General features: G+C 49.0%; 1 protein-coding gene across 1 annotated transcript in view; it reads left to right on the top strand.

Annotated features, from left to right (window-relative positions):
- Positions 1 to 2,562: 2,562 nt before the first annotated feature.
- VDAC1 (voltage dependent anion channel 1) overlaps positions 2,563 to 21,253 on the top strand; it is a 39,638-nt gene continuing 20,947 nt past the window's right edge. Inside the window, exons 1-3 of the mRNA XM_007519913.3 lie at positions 2,563 to 2,715; positions 19,871 to 19,940; positions 20,608 to 20,657. Coding sequence (XP_007519975.1) covers positions 19,874 to 19,940; positions 20,608 to 20,657 — 117 coding nt within the window. The 5' untranslated portion in view covers positions 2,563 to 2,715; positions 19,871 to 19,873. The remainder of the gene's footprint in view (positions 2,716 to 19,870; positions 19,941 to 20,607; positions 20,658 to 21,253) is intronic.

Here is a 21,253-nt window from a genome sequence, read left to right as displayed (position 1 = left end):
TCATTAAAAAATAAATAAAATATTTGAAAAAAATCTCCAGAGGATCCATTTGGCCATCTCCAGCCCAATCAACTATTGTAGAAGGTGGGGGAAAAAGAGAAAAAGAAAAAGGGTGGGGCTGGAGGGTGAAGGTAAATTCACCAGGTTGTGATAGAGGCTTCAAGTCCACACGGGCTGAGTTTTCTTCACTGCTGAGTGCTTATATGCCACCTGTCCCAGTATTATTTTTTAAAAATATTTATTATTTATTTATTATTGTTGTATTGTAGTTATTGTTGTTATTATTGATGTCGTTGTTGGATAAGATAAGATAATATCTTTCATAAATAAATAAGTGAAAATGTGTGAAGGAGCCCTTGGTATCCCTCTTGGAATCCGGGAGGATGGAAGGTCATGCTAGAGCCATCACTGGCCTATAGTTGGCCAGGGGTTCCCCAACCCTGCCACCCCCACCTAGGACACAAAGACCACAGGACACTCCCAAGAAGGAAAGCTGCTGAGTCACTCAGGAATGCACTCCTGAAGGAAGAGAAGTGAATGAGAGAAATGGAGAGAGGAGGGGAAGAGAGGGGGAGAGAAAAACAGACACTTGCAGACCTGCTTCACCACCTGTGAAGCTACTCCCCTGCTGGTGGGGAGCCGGGGGATCGAACTGGGATCCTTGCGCTTAGCACCACGTGCACTTAACCCACTGCGCTACAGCTGTCTCCCCTGTCCCAGTATTCTACTATTCTATTTTATCTGAGCAATGCTCAGCTCTGGCTTATAGTGGTGCTGGGGATTAAATTTGGGACATGAGAGCTTCAGGCACAAGAGTCTTTTGCAGAACCATTGTGCTCTCCCCAGCCCCTCACCTGGTCCATTTTTAATTCACAGCAACCCTCTGAAGTTGAAGCTGAAAGATTCTGCCAGTGACCCAAGGTCACAGAGCAAAGCAGTGACTGCAAAGGAGCTCAGGTGATTCATCAGGGAGTGGCATCTAGAAGAGCTCTAGAGTGGAGGGACAAGGGGATCCATGAGAGCAGAGCTTAGCCGGAAGATGCCAGATGAAAGTAGTAAGCTTCACCGCCCCATCCTCAAACACTAGGCATCTGCCTCGAGCTGGTGACACTTCTGGAGCCACCTGGTTATTGCCTCCCCATCCCTGCAAGGTCCTTCCAAACGTCTCTTCCTTCAGGAGTGCATTCCTGAGTGACTCAGCAGCTTTCCTTCTTGGGAGTGTCCTGTGGTCTTTGTGTCCTAGGTGGGGGTGGCAGGGTTGGGGAACCCCTGGCCAACTATAGGCCAGTGATGGCTCTAGCATGACCTTCCATCCTCCCGGATTCCAAGAGGGATACCAAGGGCTCCTTCACACATTTTCACTTATTTATTTGTGAAAGATATTATCTTATTAGAGACAGGCAGACCAGAATCCAGAACCTTACATATGCAAGTCCTGCTCTCTACTAGCCGAGCCACCTCCTTAGTGGCTTCTTTCCACTTACACTCACACCCTAGTCCCCTGTAGGACCTCATGGAACTTCTCTACACTCCCTTCTTCCGCAGCCTGCACCCAGAGGGAACACCAGCCCCTACTTTCTCATTTAAGTCAGTAACTGCCTCCTCCAAGCAGCCCCATCTGATTGCCAGTTGCCACAGCTAGGTGTTGAATGAGTGTCCAGGATCTGTTGCTCATAAGTTCCTCCAGTGGGGAACGTTAGTTGATCGAAAGATTAGGATGTGTTGGACCATCCAAAAGGCTGCTAGGTGCGGAAGGTCCAGGCAAAGGAAGGGTCGCGGGTTGGCGGGAATCCTTGAAGCACCCGCCTCTCCAGCGAGACCCAGCAGGGGACATTCTTGCCAAACGTTTGCACCGAAGATGGCTGCTAGCAGCTTCCCCACTAGGGGAAACTCTCTTGGCTTATTTGGAAAGCAAGCGGTTGCACAAGGGGCCTTTCTTAGTGCCAGGCACCCACTTTCAGCCCTCGCGGCCACCTAAGGGCTTTTCCTGCCCCCAGTCCCCAGAGGAAGGGCGGGAGGAGTCGGAAACATTGAGTTGGGAGGCAAGGAGCAACAGTTGTGGCTGCTACGGTATCTGCTCAGTGACCCGGCGAGGCCCAGCTCTGCTCCGGGGGCTCGATGGCAGATTTTTCACCCTGCGCGAGCTTTGCTCGGGGCACCCCTCCTCTTGCACCCAGGATAGGCCCTGCTCCAGCGCCACCCGCCATATCTCCGGGCGCCGCAGGCTGATGCTTCCCAGCCGGGAGGAAGCGCAGGGCTCCGCTCGGGCCGCGCAGGGCGGCCGGAAGACCCACAACCCCTTCCCCCCGCCCCCATTCTCCCCACGGCACAGGCTCTCTGGGGCAGCCCCCGTACTCGGGCGCACGCACTCAGGGCGCTCGCCGCCCTTCCCCGCCCGGGCGCCCCCACGTGTCCGCACTCGCCCCGAAACACCGGCGGCAGCTGGGATGCTGGGCCTTGCGCGGGGAATGGGGAAAACACTGACAGGTGGGGGCCCGGCCTGGAGCATAGAAGGACCACAGCTCTGGGCGTGCGGGGGCTGGGGCGGGTCTCCGGGCGGGTCGGGAGGCGGAGCTCGGCGGGCCCGGCGCGCAGGGTCTGGGCGGGTCCGCGCCGCCGCCGTGCGTGCCGCTCCGCCCTTGCCCTGCAGCTCGCTTGGTTCCTGTAGCTGCAGCCCCCGCCGCCGCTGCCGCTGAGCCCTCTGCCGCCGCTGAGGTAGGTTCCCCGGGGAGGGCCCCGGGCTCGGCCTGCGCTCCGCTCGGCTGGCCAAGTCCCTGGGGAGCGGAGGGGGAGACGGTGCGGGAGCAGCGGGCCAGGGCTCGGGGCCCAGGGCCTCGGGGAGGGAGCGAGCGGGAGCACGGGCCTGGCCGGTCAGCGGTGGTGGAGCAGGCCTCGCGGGCGGTCGCCGGGGCGGGCCAGGCCGGGGAGCAAGTGGCCAGGCATTCGCGGCTCCCTGCGGTCGGGGGAAGACTGGGCCGCGGGGACCTGTGGGCGAGAGGGCGGCGGCCGCCGCGGGCGGGCCAGGCCGGCTTCAGGTCTAGGTGACCTTCCCTGCCCGCGCCCTCTGGCCTTGGATCTGGCCAGCGCCACTCGGGCTGGGATCCGCCCGCCATCCATACTCGCCGAGCCAGACCCACGCACCTGTGTGGCCATGCCAGGGCTGCGGGGATGAGCTTCCGCGACCATCATGACCCCGCGCCCCAGCTTCGCGCGTCCGGTCCACGCCTGGCCCCATCCACGCCCGGCCCTGTGCGCGCGCCTCCCCCGAAGGGACACGAGGCCGAGAGGCGGCCCAGGCCGCAGGGCCCCCACGCACCAGCCTGGGCAGGAGCTCAAGCCTCTTAGAAAGGAAGTTCAGCCGCTACCGAGGTGGCTTTCGTGACACTCGAAAGGTTTCCTGGTTATGCCGCTCATTCATTCACCACATGCGGGTGGGAGGGGTGCTTTCAAGTAACTTAATTCAGAACCCTTTCGGTTCTGCAGCTCTGGTGACTTGTCCAAGGTCACACAGCCGGCAAGACACGGAGCCTAACTTTTCATCTGCAGAGTGGGGTCAGTGACGCTTCACCTTCGTTTAAACATTGTTATTGAGCTTGTGTGTGTGCGCACCCGACATAGAATAATTTTGTGGCTTACTCCTGAAGAATCCTTGAATTACCAGATAAGGTCAGGCTGGAACAAGAAGCCTGAAGGGAGCTCCACTGGTGGCCGCTCGCCCTTAGCCAATCTCCCCTTCCACAGGAGATAGGGGAGTGGGTGCCTTCTTTGCCCTATATGCTGCTGGCAAGGCCAGGCAGTCTGCCCAGAGTCTACCTTCTTTCTTTCCACCCCAGCCCTGGACTGAATTCCTGCAGGGTCAGGCTTAAGCCCTATGCAGTCTTGTTTTCAGTGCCTGGGGTTGTGCCACTTGGCCCATAGTAGGGATTTGAGAAGGGTCTGTGATGGTGAATGCACCTTTGCTCTTATTCTTATAAAGAATACTTTTACCATTTCATCTTGTGGCATATATTTAGTGCTCACTAAGCATGTTCAAGATTATTGAATGGGTTGCAGACTCAGACCATAGTCCCTTGATCCTGGAGATCCTTTTTGTGGGACTCACACAGCTCACTCCCTTCCTGAAAAGAGCCTTGCCCAAGAAGAGAGTCACAGATATTTAGAGCTGTAACTGTGTGTATGTAACATATATATATATATATATATATATATATATATATATATATATATATGTCACAGAACTGCAACAGTATGTATTTGATTCACGGAGCTGCAACAGTATGCATATAACACAACATTGTGTCTACAATGATATGCATGTAATTTAAAGAGCTGTAACAGTTCAGCATAGCCCTAGAGCAGTCAGAAGTAATGGTGTTAACCTGATTTGGAATAACTGCTTTAAACACTTTCTTCTGTGACTTCCATGTTCTGGGGAACTTGTTAAACTGGTGTTTCTGGGCATGAAGGCAGGATGACATGCGTGAATGTGATTGTCCTAAGGGCCTACTGGTGCCTCTTCCCCTAGGCCAGGTGGCTTCTACTGGGGTTGTCTTGAATTAAGAAAGTCCTGGGGAGGGGCTGCCCTGAGTTGATTACTTAGTTTCATTTCTCCTATCTTGTATGCTGTAGGCTGCTGATAGACCCAGCCAGACAAATGGGCTCTGGGCACCATAGTTTGAGAAGTTGCCAGTGAACCAGTGATCCTGCTTGGGCACTAAATACACATGAATGATGACCTCTGAGTGGTGCTAATGAGGGGCTTTCACTTCCCACCTTTAGTGGTCATTAAAGTTACTCAAGTCCACTCTGGCCTTGATGGAATTTCCCAGGTTTCTTTTCTTTTTTCTTCCTTTACTTTTTTTTTTTAAAGAATTTATTTATTTATTTATGAGGAAGATAGGAAGAGAAAAAGAACCAGACATCACTCTGGTACATGTGCTACCCGGGATTGATCTCAGGACCTCATGGTTGAGAATCCAGTGCTTTATTCACTGCACCACCTCTCGGACCACTTTTTTTTAGCGGAGCACTACTCTGCTTTGGCTTATGGTGATGCTGGGGATTGAAAGTGGGACTTTTGATGTCTCAGGCATGAAAGTCTTTTGCATAACCATTATGCTATTTCCCCAGCATGGTGTGCTTTTTTTTTTTTTTTTCTTGGTGGCAGTGGCAGGCCTGTGTGTGGCAGTCCCTCCAGGTGCCGAGGAGCTGAGTCCTATGGTGGAAAGGTGACCAGTGGGACCCTCAGCTGGACATGAGCATATTCCTCCATTTTACGGCTTCCTCTCAGTGGGGTGAGGTGGGGGTGGCAAAGCCCTTTACTCAGGACTGAGCAGGCTGGGCCCCCAGTCAGCTCTGACATGAGCACAGGGTCTGGTTCAGTTCAAGTCACTTCCCTGTGCTGCAGTAGCTCCACTATGCAAGTGGAGCAGCCTTAATAGCCATTCTTTTTCTCGAGGACCTGCCCAGGCACCCTTCTGGGGCTCACAGTATATTCTCTGACACTGACTCTACCATATAAACCCCCAGAGAGGGCAACTATCTCCGTTTCATGAGTCTGGAGAAAAGCACAGAGAGGTACAGTTGCCTCTCCTAGGTCACACAGCTCAGTAGGAGCAGAGCTGAGATTCAGTACTCTCACTGTAGCTGCTGCTACAGGGGATGGTGAGAGGCACTTGTGGATAGGGATGCCTCTGGCACGGGGGCATTGCTGCTCAGGAAGACGCGTGCTCTCACAGCAGTGAGAGTGGCTGGGAGTGGGGTGGGCTGGAGGCCAGTGCTGGTGACTTCTGTGTGTTGCAAGGATTGTGGTACTAGGTATCTGTTGGAAAGGCTCAGCTCTCCCTGGGCTGTGGTGGGAGGGAGGCACATCCCAGGACCATACCAGGCAGCCTTCAGCTAAACTATGCTTTATAGTGAGGACTCTGGACCCTGTGGTTCAAGATGACCTTTGGGCAGTCTGCACTGTACTGGATATATAAAACAGGGGCCTGTCGCAAAATAGCAGCTGTGCCTCCTGTACTAGCTACCATCCTAAGTGCTCTGTATGAACAGGCTAATTTGGTTCCCCTAGTGAGGTGGAACTAGGTGTTCTTCCTCTGGTTGAGAGCTGAGGAAGGATGAGGTGCTGAGAGGTTGTGACTTGCTCAGAGTCACACATCTAGAAAGTGGCAGAGGGGGGCCAGGTGGTGGCGCACCTGTTTAAGCACACATTCTACAGTGCGCAAAGACCTGGGTTCAAGCCCCTGGTCCCCACCAGCGGTGGCAAAGCTTCATGAGTGGTGAAGCAGGGCTGCAGGTGTCTGTCTCTCTTCCTCTCCCTTCTCAATTTCTGTCTGTCTCTATTCAATAAACAGATAAAAAATAAAGTGGCAGAGCAGGGGTAGAACTCTGTTGGACTCTATGCAAAGCATTTTTAAAATTAATTTCTTTTAATATTTTAGTTACTTTTGGAGAGAGAGAGAGAGACAGAGACATGCCAGAGTACTGCTCAGCTCTGGCTTATGGTGCCTGGGGATTGAACCTGGGACCTTAGAACTCCAGTCATGAAAATCTTTTTGCATAGCTATTGTGCTCTCTCTCCCAGCTTCCCATGTAAAGCATTTAAACCCCATCTAGTCAAGTCTGCTAGCAAGACTCCGGTTAACTTGAGGTGCTTGAGGTCAGGCAGGAGCCCCCAGCATATCTTGTATCCGGTACCCAGACTTTGACCTTGCTGCCTGTCAGCCCAGGCCTTTGCCTGTTATGGTGAGAGGCCGGGATGCCCCCACGTCAGCTACACATTCTGCGTATCATGGAAGGCTGAGGTGGTGGTGGCCCAGCCCCCTGGGTTTTAAAAATAGAAGCAGTGCCTGGAAAGCCTGGTGTGTGTGTGTGTGTGTGTGTGTGTGTGTGTGTGTGTGTGTGTGTGTGTGTTGGTGTCGGGTGGGAGAAGGGGAAGGGGAAAGGAGGGAAGGCAGCTGCCCTGAGCTCAGTGTGACCAGAGTGGTGTCTCAGTTTGCCAGTGCCCTAAAGACCAAACCAGGTTGGTCCTCTGGGCTGCCCTTTCTGCGGGGCAGGGAGGCTGCTGGTTGTACTGGCACCCCACATACTGGCTGTCAGCCAGGCTGCCCTTCGGAGGGGGAGGTTGTTTCTCTGTGTCCCCAGAGTAAGGGGGAGGCGCTCTAATCTCTGGCTGATCTGATGCCCCTCCTGCACACTGACCCAGTTCTGCCCTGGAAAACCACTGAACATGTTGGAGAAACTATAGAGTCAAAGGCTTTCCTGGCTGCAGCTCTCCCTGCGGGGCTTTGGGGTGGTGATGTGGCTATGCGGTGCTTGCCTCACCTTCAGGTGAGGGCAGAGCACGCTGGACCTGACAATGGATGTGTCTCCCCCAACCCTTGGTCCCATATACCTATGGGATGAGGGGGCAGTTGAATTGGAGGAGGCCTCAAATTTGAGAGGGGAACTCTTAGAAGGAGCTATGGGTATAGAAAATCACTCACCTAAAGTCCAGCAGGGAAGGAACTGGGGGGTGGGATAGGTACCCCAAGTGCATTCCCGCCTACTTACCCATCACCTGCTGGGGTCTCCCATCAGCTGAACCTGGTCATAAGTCCATTGATAATAGTGTATAGCAATCTGCTCATTGGCACAGAGCAGCATGGGGAGTAAACATCTAATATTGATTGCAGCTGCTCTGGGTAACTGCTGCATCCTTGGTGCCAGACAGCCCTCCCTGCTCTACCAATCTGCATTTTCTGTTTGGCCACCAGGCCTCATGCAGTCGTGATTTTCCTGCTCTGTGCTGACTTTTTCAGATAGAGAGGGAGAGACTCCATAGTGCTAAGCTGCCCCCAGTGTCAAAGTCCTTCCCTGTCATCTGCTGGGGCTCACACCTGGGTCTTGCCCATGGCAAAGCAGGTGTCCTCGTAGGTGAGCAACCTCAGTGGTCCCCTACTTAACTTTCTTAATCCTTGCAACAAATGCTGCAGAAAGACTATCATTAGCACTCTATTTTATTATTATTTTTTAGATAGGGAAAGAGACCACAGCATCAAAATTTCCTTCAGTGTGGTGGAAGCTGGGCTTGAACCTGGGTCACACACATGACAGAGCAGCACAATATCCAAGTGAGCTATTTCATCACCCCTTATTTATTTATTTATTTGTTTGTTTTGGCTCCAGGGCTAATGCTGGGGCTTGGTGCCTGCACAACTCCATTGTTCTTGGAGGCTCTTTAACCTTTGCTTGTTTGTTTTAGATAGAAACAAGGGGGATGGGGTGGGGGTGGTGGTGGAGGAGATATCTTGAGACCATAGCACCAAAGCTTCCTTCAGTGTTGTCAGGGTTGGGCTTGAACCTGGGTGGCACACATGGCAAAGCAGCACACTGTCCAAATGAACTATTTCGCCAGACCTTGGTGGCTTTCTTTCCCTTTCTCTCTTTTTTGGATAGAGGATCCGAGGGAGAGAGAGAAGGAAAGACACCTGCAATACTGTCCTGTCTCTCATGAAGTTTCCCCCCTGCAGTAGGGGACTGGGGTTTGAGCCCAGGTCCTTACACATGATAATGTGTCCGCTGTACCTGGCGAACCGTCTCTCGCCTCTTAGCCTCATTGTATTTATGAGCAGAATGAGCCCTGGAAACTAAATGCTGAGTGGCTCATCCGAAGCCCCATAGCCAGTCTAGACTAGAACTGCCTAGAGCGTGTGCCAGGCTCACACCTCGCCCAGCAGCCACTGTGCACTGCTGCTGGGAGGGCCAGCATTTAGGTCCTAGTCTGTCATTCTCATCCTTTTGCCCTTGAAGATAATGTCTCTCAGCTCTCCTTAGTGTCTTCAGAAGACTTTCTTAGCTGTTTGCATCTGGACTTTGGGGTCCTCTGGCCACTCAGCTCCTTGATTCAGACCTTGCAATGGTTGTTGAGACTGAAGCTCCCCATCTGGGTCCTTCTCAAGAGGCCTCTGCTGAATAAAGTGCACATAAAGCCAAGGTGGAGGCCCTGGTGGGGCTTGGTGCAGGGAGCCTGCTCACTCCTGTCAGGCAGCGAGAGGCTGGAGGCAGGGAGGAGGCTTCTGAACAAGGGTGTCTGGATCTCACGCTCAGGTCAGGGGCATCTGCTCTGATTTTGCCTTCTGGGCAGGGCTGCCAGAACCACAGGCAGACTGTGGCTCCTATGGCCTTGGCTGTTAACCCTGTCTCATAGAGTAGCTTGAATCTTTTTTTTTTTTAATATCTATTTATTTATTCCCTTTTATTACCCTTGTTGTAGTTATTATTGTTGTTGTTCTTGATGTTGTTGTTGTTGGGTAGGACAGAGAGAAATGGAGAAAGGAGGGGAAGACAGAGAAGGGGAGAGAAAGATAGACACTTGCAGACCTGCTTCACCACTTGTAAAGCAATTCCTCTGCATGTGGGGAGCCGGGGGCTGTAACTGGGATCCTTACACCACTGGTCCATGGCGCTTCGCACCACGTGCGCTTAACCTGCTGCGCTACCGCCTGACTTCCAGTATCTTGAATCTTATGGTTTTGTACCCCTAAAAAACTGCCAATGTATACCAACAACTTATATAATGGAGGGAGGAGTAGAGTTAAAAAAAAAAAGCAAATATCCTATTTTAACTCAACTCCTCCCTCAAACCCCTTTCCTTTCTAGAAGCAGCTCCGAGGCAGCCACAGTTTACACACTGGCTTATATTTTTCTGCTGGCTTTTCTGTCATGTACACCTTCTCATTCTCTTTGTTGAGTGAGACGTATGAATCACTCTACAGTGATTACCTGGAGCTTTAACCTATAGTTCACCTTTGGTCAGAAGTAGCATTGCTTTGTTTTGTTTTAGATTTATTTATAAGAGGGGGAGAGGAAAAAAAAATACCACCTCCCCAGATCCCTGCCCCACTAGGGAAAGAGAGACTGACTGGGAGTATGGACCGCCCTGCCAATGCCCATGTTCAGCAGGGAAGCAGTTACAGAAGCCTGACCTTCCACCTTCTACACCCCATAATGGTCCTGGGTCCATACTCCCAGAGGGATAAAGAATAGGGAAGGTATCAGCGGAGGGTATTGGATAAGATCTGGCTTCTGTAATTGCTTCTCTGCTGAACATGGGCGTTGGCAGGTTGGTCCATACTCCCAGTCTGTCTCTCTCTTTGCCTAGTGGAGCAGGGATCTGGGGAGGCAGAGAAGTCAGGTTAGCATCATGGTGTCATCTGGAATCTGGTGGCTGAAAAAGACTTAAGATATAATGCAGAACAAATTGTTGACTAATCATGAACCTAAATACATGAATATTGCAGATGAAGATTGGGGTGTCCATTTTGGAAAAAGCTAGTAGGTCTATTTTAGGTATATTCCAAGGGGCCCATGACTTTAGTAGTTTTTGTCTGAGCCTGACATCTAATATGCAGGTGGACCCAGGTTATTGTCTGGGAGATAGTGTCATAGTTGGAAAAAGGACTAGAAAGCTGGATCAGGGAAGAGAGTAGCCCCCAAATATGGGACAAGCATATAAATATTATTAACTGTAGACCCTACCGGTTTGATATAGGGCCCATATTTAGCACAGGAGCCTATGTAACCTATACATCCCTGTAGGTCTGGACTCATATTCTGTGGTCATGGCTAGGAACATTCCAGGCTGCACTAATTTCAGAACCCATCTTCCTTGGGTGGTAGGTAGAGTATGTTGTCCAACCTCTGTTTGGAGAATGGAATATTCCCTACCATTGTTGATGCACATTGAGGGCAAGATCCTATACGGGCCCACAAAAGGGCCCATTATGCTGTTTCTGATGAAATGGTTAATGTCTGCCCACTTAGGTGCTGCCCTACATTGTCCAGGCAAATGGCAGTGCCAACAGCATCTGTATCCTATTTGGTGTGAACAGAAGTGACCATTTCTGTGCCAACAGTATGTGGTGTCATGTACATTCCCTAATTGTTGATCCACATTGAGGGCAAGGTCCTAAAGGGGCCCACAAAAGGGCCCATTATGTTGTTCCTGATGGAGATGACCAGTGACAGTGGTGAGAGGGATCTGTTAGAGGTCTATGCCCATCATGTCTGTGTGGGAATCCCAGGACGCCCTGACTAGGGCCCCAGGTGATGGGGTGGCCTGGTAGTGACTAAAGAGTCATTATTAAAGTATGCCAGTCTCTTGCCTTCATTCAGCTTTTGTAGTCCTTACTTTGTCTGACAAGGTTAGCTTTGGAGTGTTCGAGGGATGTGTGAGGTGAGGAGGGTATCTAGGTCTAAGTAGAAACTGTTTCATTAGGTGCTTTAAGGTGTCTTTTTAGGTCTTTCTGCTTGCTTGCTTCCTTTATTGACTTACTACAAACTATTGTGCACTGCCCCTGCGGCTACAGACAGACTATGACTCACATAGTCAACGACTGCCACCTCTCCAGATTCAAAGGGGGTCTCGAAACTTTACATCAGGCTCAACCTGATGCTGTTGACTGGCTATGGAAGAAGGGCAAATGCTAGAAGAAGAACTGTGCACTTTTGCTTTAAGGTATATATTTTCCCTTATGGATACATATACATATGGCCTATCTCATGGGCCCTGGTCTATTCTAGGTTTTGAGGTTTTGTTAAGAAGTGCACCACCCAAAATGGAATTAAGGAGTCCTGTGAGCTAGGAAAGGTCTCACCAGAGTAATGAAGTTGAAGGGTTGACATTCCATGCCTGATGTCTCTGGACTCAGGCTGAAGTTTAACATGCCGAGGTGGTACTAGTTGCATTGCTTAGATGAGGGCATTGCTTACTTTTGAAGGCGCTGAACCTGAGATGAGCTCCCTTTGGCCTAGATGTGGTTAGGGGGCTAGTTGTAGGTCTCCCACTGTAGGTCTCTCTTGGTGCTACAAGCTCCCCTGCAGGGGGCGAGCTCTTTCTGGTTACATTGTTTTTTATATAGTCCCTCCTGCCAGATACTAAGACATTAAGTTTCTGTTTTTTTTTCCTTTGTTTCTTTTTTCTTGTTACAAGAAATGCTTTGATGCTTTTTTTTTTTTTGAAAAAAAATGCATTTATTTATTAAAGAGCCATTTAGGGGCTGGGTGGTACACCTACCAAAGTGTACATGTCACAAAGTTCATGGAATGGGTTCAAGTCCCTGGTTCCCACCTGCAGAAGTAAGCTTCATGAGTGGTGAAGCAGTGCTGCAGGTGTCTTTGTCTTTCTCCTTTCCCTCTTTGTCTTCCCCTCCCCTCTTGATTTCTGTGTCTCTATGCATCAAACATGTATATGTATACACATATATTTATACTTACATATACATACAGAAGGGGGTATTTATATCGAACCCCTTCTCTGTGCCAGGCCTTGGCATCTTTGTACACATAGCTTTTTCAATAGTTCGGGGACATTTATGCATGACAGGCTCTGGGATGCCTTGAATTTGAGTATGATTTGGAGGTGGCTGTGTGAGGGTAGTGGGGGCGTTGTAGGCAGAGCAGATGTCAGTACCATACAGCTGATGAACCAAAGAGGACATGCCACACTGTGACAGGTTATGTAAGGATTACACAGGCCATGCTAGGTGATATAGGATTTCTCCTGCCTGAGTCTCCAGTATGGGCCGTGCTGTCATTCCTTAGCTGGACTGGCACTTGCACAGTCTGTTCAAGGTCAGCCAGGGGATGCTGGGTAGGTAGACTGGCTGGCAGTGGAGGGGAACCAGGGGCTCCTGTCTCTTGCTGTGATTTATTGATCCTTCTCAGAGTCATCAGTGACTGCAGACAGGTCAGCCGAGGCCACCATTGCCCATCACTCACCCCCCCCCCCCCCCTTAGCCATGGGGATGGTCCTCCCAGGTGCTGTCTTGCAGCTGTCACATAATGGAGGTCTAGGAAGCCTGATGTCTATTCAGAGCTCTCTGCTGCTGAGTGTCTCTAGGTTAGGGCTTATGCTGCAGAGTTAGGTGAGAACTTAGTGCAAATCCAGACGGAGGGAGGGAGGGAGTCAGGGCTCCGCCTCCAAGTTAGTGCAGCCAAGTGTCAGGTGAGAAAGTGGGCACCTGGGCTGGGGAGGCAGCATGCTAGTTATGCTAATGACTTTCATGTTTGAGGCTCCAAGATTCTAGGTTCAATCCCCAGCATCACCATAAGCTATATGAGAGATGAACATTGCTTTGGTCTTTTTTGTGTGTATCTTTCTCATTAAAATAAATTAGTTAAGAAAGAAAAAGAAAGTCAGCAACTTATTCTCTTCTCTCTAGCCCAGGCAAGAACTCATGTTCAAACCCCTGCTCCCCACCTGCAGGGGGGAAGCTTCATGAGTGCTGAAGCAGTGCTACAGGTGTCTTTTGTCTCTTTATTCCTCTCTTTCCACCTTCTCAAGTTCTCTCTGTCCTATCAAATAATAAATAAAGTTAAAGAATGAATGGAAATTCTTATTCCTACAGTAAAATTGTTTTTGAAGCAGGTGTTGAGAATGGCATAAAAATGGGAGTTTTCAAACTTAAAAATAGATGGTGGTTTGGAGACAACACCTGGTGTGACCTCTGTAAGGAAGCTGCTTTCAACCTGGGAATCTCGGGGGAGGCTACCAGGTTCCAGATACTACCATGATGCCAACATGACTTCCTTGGGCAGAGGACCCCACCATGTGTCTTGAAGCCCTGCCTCCCCAGATCCCTGCCCCACTAGGGAAAGAGAGACAGACACAGACTGGGAGTATGGACCAACCTGCCAATGCCCATGTTCAGCAGGGAAACAGTTACAGAAGCCAGACCTTCCACCTTCTGCACCCCATAATGACCCATACTCCCAGAAGGATAAAGAATAGGGAAGGTATCAAGGGAGGGGATCGGATATGAGCTCTGGGGATGGGTACTGTGTGGAAATGTACCCCTCTTATACTATGGTCTTGTCAATGTCTCCATTTTATAAATAAAAAACATTTAAAAAATGGGAGTTTTCATGGGTGCTGTTTGAAGTTGTGAGATAGCTGAGCCTCTGTGAGAGGCAGAGACTCCCCATAACCTTCCTGGGTGCTGTCAGATCAATGTGGCAGGAGCCTGGCTGGGGAAAGAAGAAGCCGTCTAAATGGCAGCTGGGGCCTTTTGTGAAGGGGAGCCTTCCTCTGGCACTCCTTGGTGGTGTGACCACTGGTTCAACACAAGGCTTGGTCCATGTTCAGGTACTGAGCCACACAGAGAGCTGGACCCTGTGAATCCCTCCTGCCACCACCCCACTCTGATGTCCTTGTGTGGAAAACTCCTTTATGCCCATACATGAAACTTTTGGGGTTTGCTGTGACTGGAGTGGTTATTTATTTATTTCTTGATAGTTGGCTTTGCTTCTTTGGATTTGGGGATTAATGGTGAGAGACAGCATTTCATGCAGGTTAATGATGAGTGTTCTGCTTTTCCCTGAGGGATGGACTGGTCCAGATGTACAGGCTGATGAAGCAGGGCACCAAGCCAGCAGAGGGTAGCTGGAAAGGCCAGGCCTCTGGGGTCCAGGGCCTCTTAGGTGATTGAGATCTGTTACCACAGGCCTGTTCCCCCCTTCAGCCTGGAGCACCCAGCTGAGGAGGCAGCAATGAAGAAAGGTGCTGGGCCCCCTGGTACTGCTGATGGGCAGAGAGTGACCTGGGCCCTTTGCTGAGATATCCTGCACATCTCCAGCCTTCCATCTTCTGCAGTTCTCCAGCAGCGCCTCAGGCTTCTGTCCAAGGGTGGTTCATGGCTGCACCAGGGGCGGAGGGGGTGGGTGGGTGGGTGCAGAGGCCCATCCCTAACTGGGACATCTGCTGCCACTTAGGGGTCTTCTGGAGGATTGGGTGAATGGTTTGCAGATCTGTCCCTGGGTGGGATGTGCCTCTGGGATTTGTTGGGGAGCAAGGAACACACTGTGGGACTGTGCACTCCCCAGATTTGAAAGAGCCAGTAGGAAGAGGCTAAAGTGAACCTTCCTGTCTGTTCTTTGCCTCACCCTCACGAGGACCGAGCTGCCCATGGTTCCAGCCTGATTATGTACAAGAAGCAGCAACAAAAATAGGATAGTGTAAACAGCTCCTCAGGCGACTCTGTTCTGACGTAAGAGTGAGTGGAGAAAGAATTAGCCAGGCCTTTGCAGAAAATAAAACAAGACCTGGTTTGCCATTCTGTGATGTGAATTTGAGTGAGCCTGTAGCTCTTTCTTTTACAGTGTTTGCAGTGCTTCTCTGGACTTTCTACAGGGAATGAAGCAGCAGCTTCGGCATGGGTCGAACTCCTCTGGAAAATGCTTTCTTGGGATCTCTTGAGTCATGTTTTAGTGTCTTCCTACTCACTATGTCACTATTCAACTGTTTATCGCTGTGAGTGCATACATATTTGTTTTTAGAGGGGGTAAAGATAGACTCAGTTTGGTAATTTAGGGAGACTGTATTTTAAAAATTGTTGTGGATTCATGTCAGCCCACTGAGCGGGCAGCTTTTGCTTTCTTCCGGCTCTGTGGCTGAGATGAGGCTGGAGTGAACCTCTGTCCCAACATGGGGTAGGGGGTGACTGGCAGACAACTGGCAGGCACTGCCTTGCATGTGAGTGCGTGTCACTCACATGTGCCTGAGAATCTGGTAAAAGCACCATTGTGATGCAGATGAGGGTCCTGCATGTTAATGGGCTTAATGGAGTAGCATATGATTCCTAGGTAATGCCTACAGTTTCTCTTCTTCCTGTCTACGTCCTATTGCTCTGCATGCTGGAATACTCCATCTTAGGAACTTCTTTTTATTTATTTATTTATTTATTTATTTATTTATTTATTTATTTATTTTTTACTGTATTTATTGGATAGATAGCCAGAAATCGAGATGGTAGGGGAGTTAGAGAGGGAGAGAGAGAGACACCTGCAGCCCTGCTTCACCGCTTGCAAAGTTTTCCCTCTGCAGGTGGGGGTTGGGGGCTCGAACCCAGACCCTCGAGCACTATAACATGTGCGCTCAACCAGGTGTGCCACCACCCAGTCCCAGGAACTTCTAATAGGGATACTGTTCTGTTGTGTGGGGAGAGATGGAATGGGCCCTATCACTTAATCTTTAATGATAGTGAAAAAACAAAAGAAAAAAATTTAAAAGTAAGAAATTCCTATTTGGTAAAGATGTAGTTAATGATCCAAAAAAGGCATCTATGTGAAGTGACTGATAAGACTACTGTACTAAGCTGGCGTATGAGAGCAATTACAAGTCCTTATTGACAGCCTTCTGTGTGCTAATACTGTGCTACACCTTGAATACTACTAATACCTGTCTGCACTTCTGTTTGTGACTCTGTCCTACAAGTCAATTATAAGTATCCACATGTGATAAGTAAAAGTTCTCTGCATGTTAAAGACAAAAAAAAACTCAGGTTCCAGATGTTAGTATGATGCCAAGCAGACTTCCCTGGACAGACAACCCCACCAATGTGTCCTGGAGCTCCGCTTCCCCAGAGCCCTGCCCCACTAGGGAAAGAGAGAGGCAGTCTGTGAGTGTGGATCAACCTATCAACACCCATGTTCAGTGGAGAAGCAATTACAGAAGCTGGACCTTCCACCTTCTGCACCCGACAATGACCTTGGGTCCATACTCCCAGAGGGTTAAAGAATAGGAAAGCTATCAGGGGAGGGGATGGGATACGGAGTTCTGGTGGTGGGAGTTGTGTGGAGTTGTACCCCTCTTATCCTATGGTTTTGTCCATGTTTCCTTTTTATAAATAAATTAAAAAAAAGTTGATGGGACTAGTGCCCGGAAGGTGGCAAAGTGCTAGTGCTAGAACTAGAGCGAGGACTTGCAAGCATGGGTTCTTGAGTCTATTCCCTGGGATGGCATGTGCTGGAGTGCTACACTGACCTCTTTTCTTTATTCTCTCTAGCTGCCTATCCTCATGTTGTATGCTTTACATTGGGTTCTAGTTCTCCCCCGCCAAGAGAATTGGATCATTCCTGTTAATTTCGCGGGCCTACTTGGCCCCGCCCCAAGGAACCCCGCGAGAGTGCCAGAGCTGGAGAGGGTTCCTGAGTTCCAGAGTAAGAGAGAGTGCTTGCGCCGCCGCAAAGAGACAGCAGAGTTCTGTTTGGTGATTAGTTTGTCTTAGTTTATGAATTGTTGTTCCTGAATAAAGAAATACAACTTCCCTGCCCAGCTGTATGTCTCTGGTCGTCTCTGTTACCCGCCCGTGAAGCCAGCCCGGCCAGCTGGAGCCGCCGAATTTTAACAACATCCTCATGTGAAATAAATGAGCCTTGGGGAAAAAAAAAGAGTTGTTCTTACCATTCAAATTAAGGGTAGTGATTCTGGAGATGGAGAAGGTGGTGCTTTCTCATGGCCCCTCTTCCTGAGTAGAGAACACTCTTGTGCCATTTGGGTTCTTAACTCTGTGTTCATTAGAATTAGGGGCTGGCGACTTAGCTCACCTGCTTTGCTGGACATGTGACCCAGGCTCCAGCCCCAACCTATATGACACTGAAGGAAGTTTGCTAAGTGGCGCCCCTCTCTGTCTGTCTCTCCCTTTCTATCTGAAACCAAACATAGTTCAGAGTGGTGAAGCCCCAGAGACAACAATAACTAAATTAGGCTGTTTGATTGACTTACCTTCCTTGAATATAAAGGTGTTTATAAAAACTTGTTCACTGACAATGATACACAGCAATCCCAAGTAGTACTTTATAGATTGTTGACCTTAAAAGTAAAATCAGGGGAGTCAGGCAGTAGCACAGTGAACCCACATGGCGCAAAGCACACATGGCGCAAAGCGCAAGGACTGCCGTAAGGATCCTGGTTCGAACCCCTGCTGCCTACCTGCAGGGGAGTTGCTTCACAAGCGTTGAAGCAGGTCTGTAGGTGTCTGTCTTTCTCTTCCCCTTTCTGTCTTCCCCTCCTCTCTCCATTTCTCTCTGTCCTATTCAACGATGACAACAATAATAACTACAACAATAAAAAAACAAGGTCAACAAAAGGAAATAAATAATTAAAATAAATAAAACATCTTAAATTTTTTTTTAAAAAGTAAAATCAGGGTTGTGGTAGATAGCATAATGATTATGCAAAGAGACTCTCATGTCTGAGGCTCCAAAGTTTCAGATTCAATCCCCAGCACTACCATAAACTAGAGCTAAGCAGTGCTCTGGTTGAAAAAGAAAAAAAAATCACATTAATTCAGTAAAGTCTGAATGAAAATTGGGGTGTGCGAGGGGATGTGGTGATTTTCCTGCCATGTGCCTTTAAAAAAATTTTTTTTAATCTTTTTATTATCTTTATTTATTTATTGGATAGAGACAGAAATCAAGAGTGAAGGGGGTTATAGAGAGGGAGAGAGACAGAGAGATACCTGCAGCTCTGCTTCACCACTCACAAAGCTTTCCCCCTGCAGGGGGGGCCAGGGGCTTGAACATGGGTCCTTGCACACTGTAATGTGTGCGCTTAACCAGGTGCGCCACCACCTGGCCCCCCTTTTTTAATATTTATTTATTCCCTTTTGTTGCCCTTGTTGTTTTATTGTTATTGTTACTGATGTTGTCATTGTTGGGATAGGACAGAGAAATGGAGAGAGGAGGGGAAGACAGAGAGGGGAGAGACAGATAGACACCTGTAGACCTGCTTCACTGCCTGTGAATTGACTTCCCTGCAGGTGGGGAGCCAGGGGCTCAAACCGGAATCCTACACTGGTCCTTGCACTTTGTGCCATGTGCGTTTAACCCACTGTGCTACAGCCTGACTCCCAAGAGTTGTCTTCTTAAATGGGTTTTACTATGTTATCTGTGAGAGTTATCCTGGTCTAAAAGTGAATTCCCTTTAAATGTAAAAAGGCTTGTATAGGGAGTCAGGCGGTAGTGCAGCAGGTTAAGCACACGTGGCGCAAAGCACAAAGACCGGTGTAAGGATCCCAGTTCGAGCCCCCGGCTCCCCACCTGCAGGAGAGTTGATTCACAAGCAGTGAAGCAGGTCTGCAGGTGTTTATCTTTCTCTCCCCCTTTCTGTCTTCCCCTCCTCTCTCCATTTCTCTCTGTTCTATCCAACAACAATGACAGCAGTGGAAACAACAATAATAACTACAACAATGATAAAACAACCAGGGCAACAAAAGGGAAAAAAAAATGGCCTCCAGGAGCAGTGGATTTGTGGTGCAGGCATCGAACCCTAGCAATAACCCTGGAGGCAAAAAAAAAAAAAAAAGGCTTGTATAAAAAGGCTTGGGTCCAATCTACTGGCAGATAGTAGGAGCTCCATAATATTTTTGTTGAATGAATGAAATGACAACCATATGGAAAACAGGTTGCTATGAAAATCTCTCATCTCTCTTCAGTGCATTTAGTGCTGTAGTAGTTGACATTTTGTAAGAAGATAGCTTTATTGGCAAGAATCCTGCAGTTCCATAAAGTAGCAGTCTTATGGGAATATGCCTTTGACAGTTTATTCATTCAGCAAATATTTACTGACTCTTGCATATTCTGGGTCTGGTTTGATTCTGGCTTGCCAAGGAGAAGAGGCCTAAAGTCAAGTTGAGTTGCTGTTGATACAAACTTCTCAGGTCACATAAAGAAGCTGGGGGAGAATAGCATAATGGTTATTAAAAAAAAAAACAAGTCTCTCATGCCCAAGGCTCTAAAGTCCTAGGTTCTGTTTCCCAATAGCATTATAAACCAGATCTGGAACAGTGCTCTGTGTCTGCCTGTCTGTCTGTCTCTGTCTCTGTCTCTGTCTTTCTATATATATATCATTAAAACAACAAATAAAATGTATTTAAAAAGAAAAAAAGGAAGACCAAGACAGTATGGGCTTTTCTGTCCATGAGACTCCTGGAATTCAATGCTGATAATTTTTATTGGTTGTTAACTGGGTATAATAATCTTTATTGAAGGAAAAGTAACTTCCGCAATTACCAACATATTTATGCTGGTGGTTCTTTCATTGTTTCAGAAGATGGCTGTGCCTCCCACATACATTGATCTGGGCAAACCTGCCCGGGATGTCTTCACCAAGGGCTACGGTGAGTGTTGTGGGGAGAGGTGCGCCAGCTCGTGGGCTAGGTCAGCATCTTTGGGAGCTTACCCACCACAGTGTCAACCACTGGGGTCAGTCAGCTCGCGCAACTTCTGTGTCAGGGGGAAAAGATAACTTTCTGTAGCTCCAGGAGGTGGCCTGAATTCAAAAGCATGAGTTGCATCCCTAGCATCACATATGCCAAGTGATGCTCAGGTTCTTTTTCATTAGTAAGTAAATAAATAAATCTTTAAAAAGGGGTGTGTGTGATTGAGAGAGCTTTTTAAGGCCAGCAAAGCAGTTAGGCTTGTGTGTCCAGTAGGGGGCAGGCTTGGGACTGTGCCACCGGGCCACATCTTCCTCCTCTTGTGAGCTCAGTGCCGCTCTGCAGATGCACTGCAGTGGAGCATGAGTTCTAAATTTAGCTCGTCCTTAGGCACATGCCTGCACTGTCAGGCATCTTCTTCCCAGACCCTTGGGAGCACAGGTGGGGCCTGAGCTCGCACCATCTGCCACCGTTCCCTGGCAACTGCGATGCACACACAGGCAGGCAGCCGCAGAGACGGGTGCCAGCAGCCCCTGTGGCATTTGAAGCAGCTGGGGGGGGGGGGGCAGAGATGCTGCTCTCAGCTTAGTTCTCTAGCTCCGTAACTGCTGTTGCTTTCTTTCTTTAGGGTTTGGCTTAATAAAACTCGATTTGAAAACAAAATCCGAGAATGGACTGGTAAGTTGTCTGACACACAAGGAGCAAGAATATTTATGGTAGATCAGTGGGGCGGGCCTGGCTGGCAGAGCACATGAGTGTGGCCGCTTGTGACTGTCACCTTCATTGTGTCCTCTGTGGAATAGGTGGTCCAGGGGACCCACTCTGCTAGGTCCTCCATCCTGCAGCTGTTTGTATTCACAGAAGTATGAGACAAGCCTTCAGCCTAGTTGTCCTGATGTATCTCATTCCAAAATTGACCTGCACTCAATGTCACATAGTTCTTAGATTACTACTCCCTATTAAATTGTACATGTGGCAGTTAATGGGAGGAAGAAGTTTTGAGGTTGAATTCTTGCAGTGTCAGCTTTTGCTCGATACTGATACTTTTTTTCTGTATTAGGTTGGAACAGGATGGAGAGGGTCCAGAACTTGAGAGATACAGGAGAGGAAGGAAGTGGTTCCCTGAAAAAGAATCCCCCACAATATTTCTTTAGTTATGCTTGGGGTTGATCCCAAGAGTCGTTTGATTGAGTGGTGCCCATCCCTTCTCCTTGAAATTAACAAATGAAATATGTTAAAAAGTTCTCTTTAATTTGCAAACTCTAAGGATGTAG

Source organism: Erinaceus europaeus, chromosome 2 (assembly GCF_950295315.1).
Source record: "Erinaceus europaeus chromosome 2, mEriEur2.1, whole genome shotgun sequence".
Taxonomy (NCBI): domain Eukaryota; kingdom Metazoa; phylum Chordata; class Mammalia; order Eulipotyphla; family Erinaceidae; genus Erinaceus; species Erinaceus europaeus.
The sequence above is the reverse complement of the archived record's forward strand: the minus strand, read 5'-3'. Positions and strand labels throughout refer to the sequence as shown.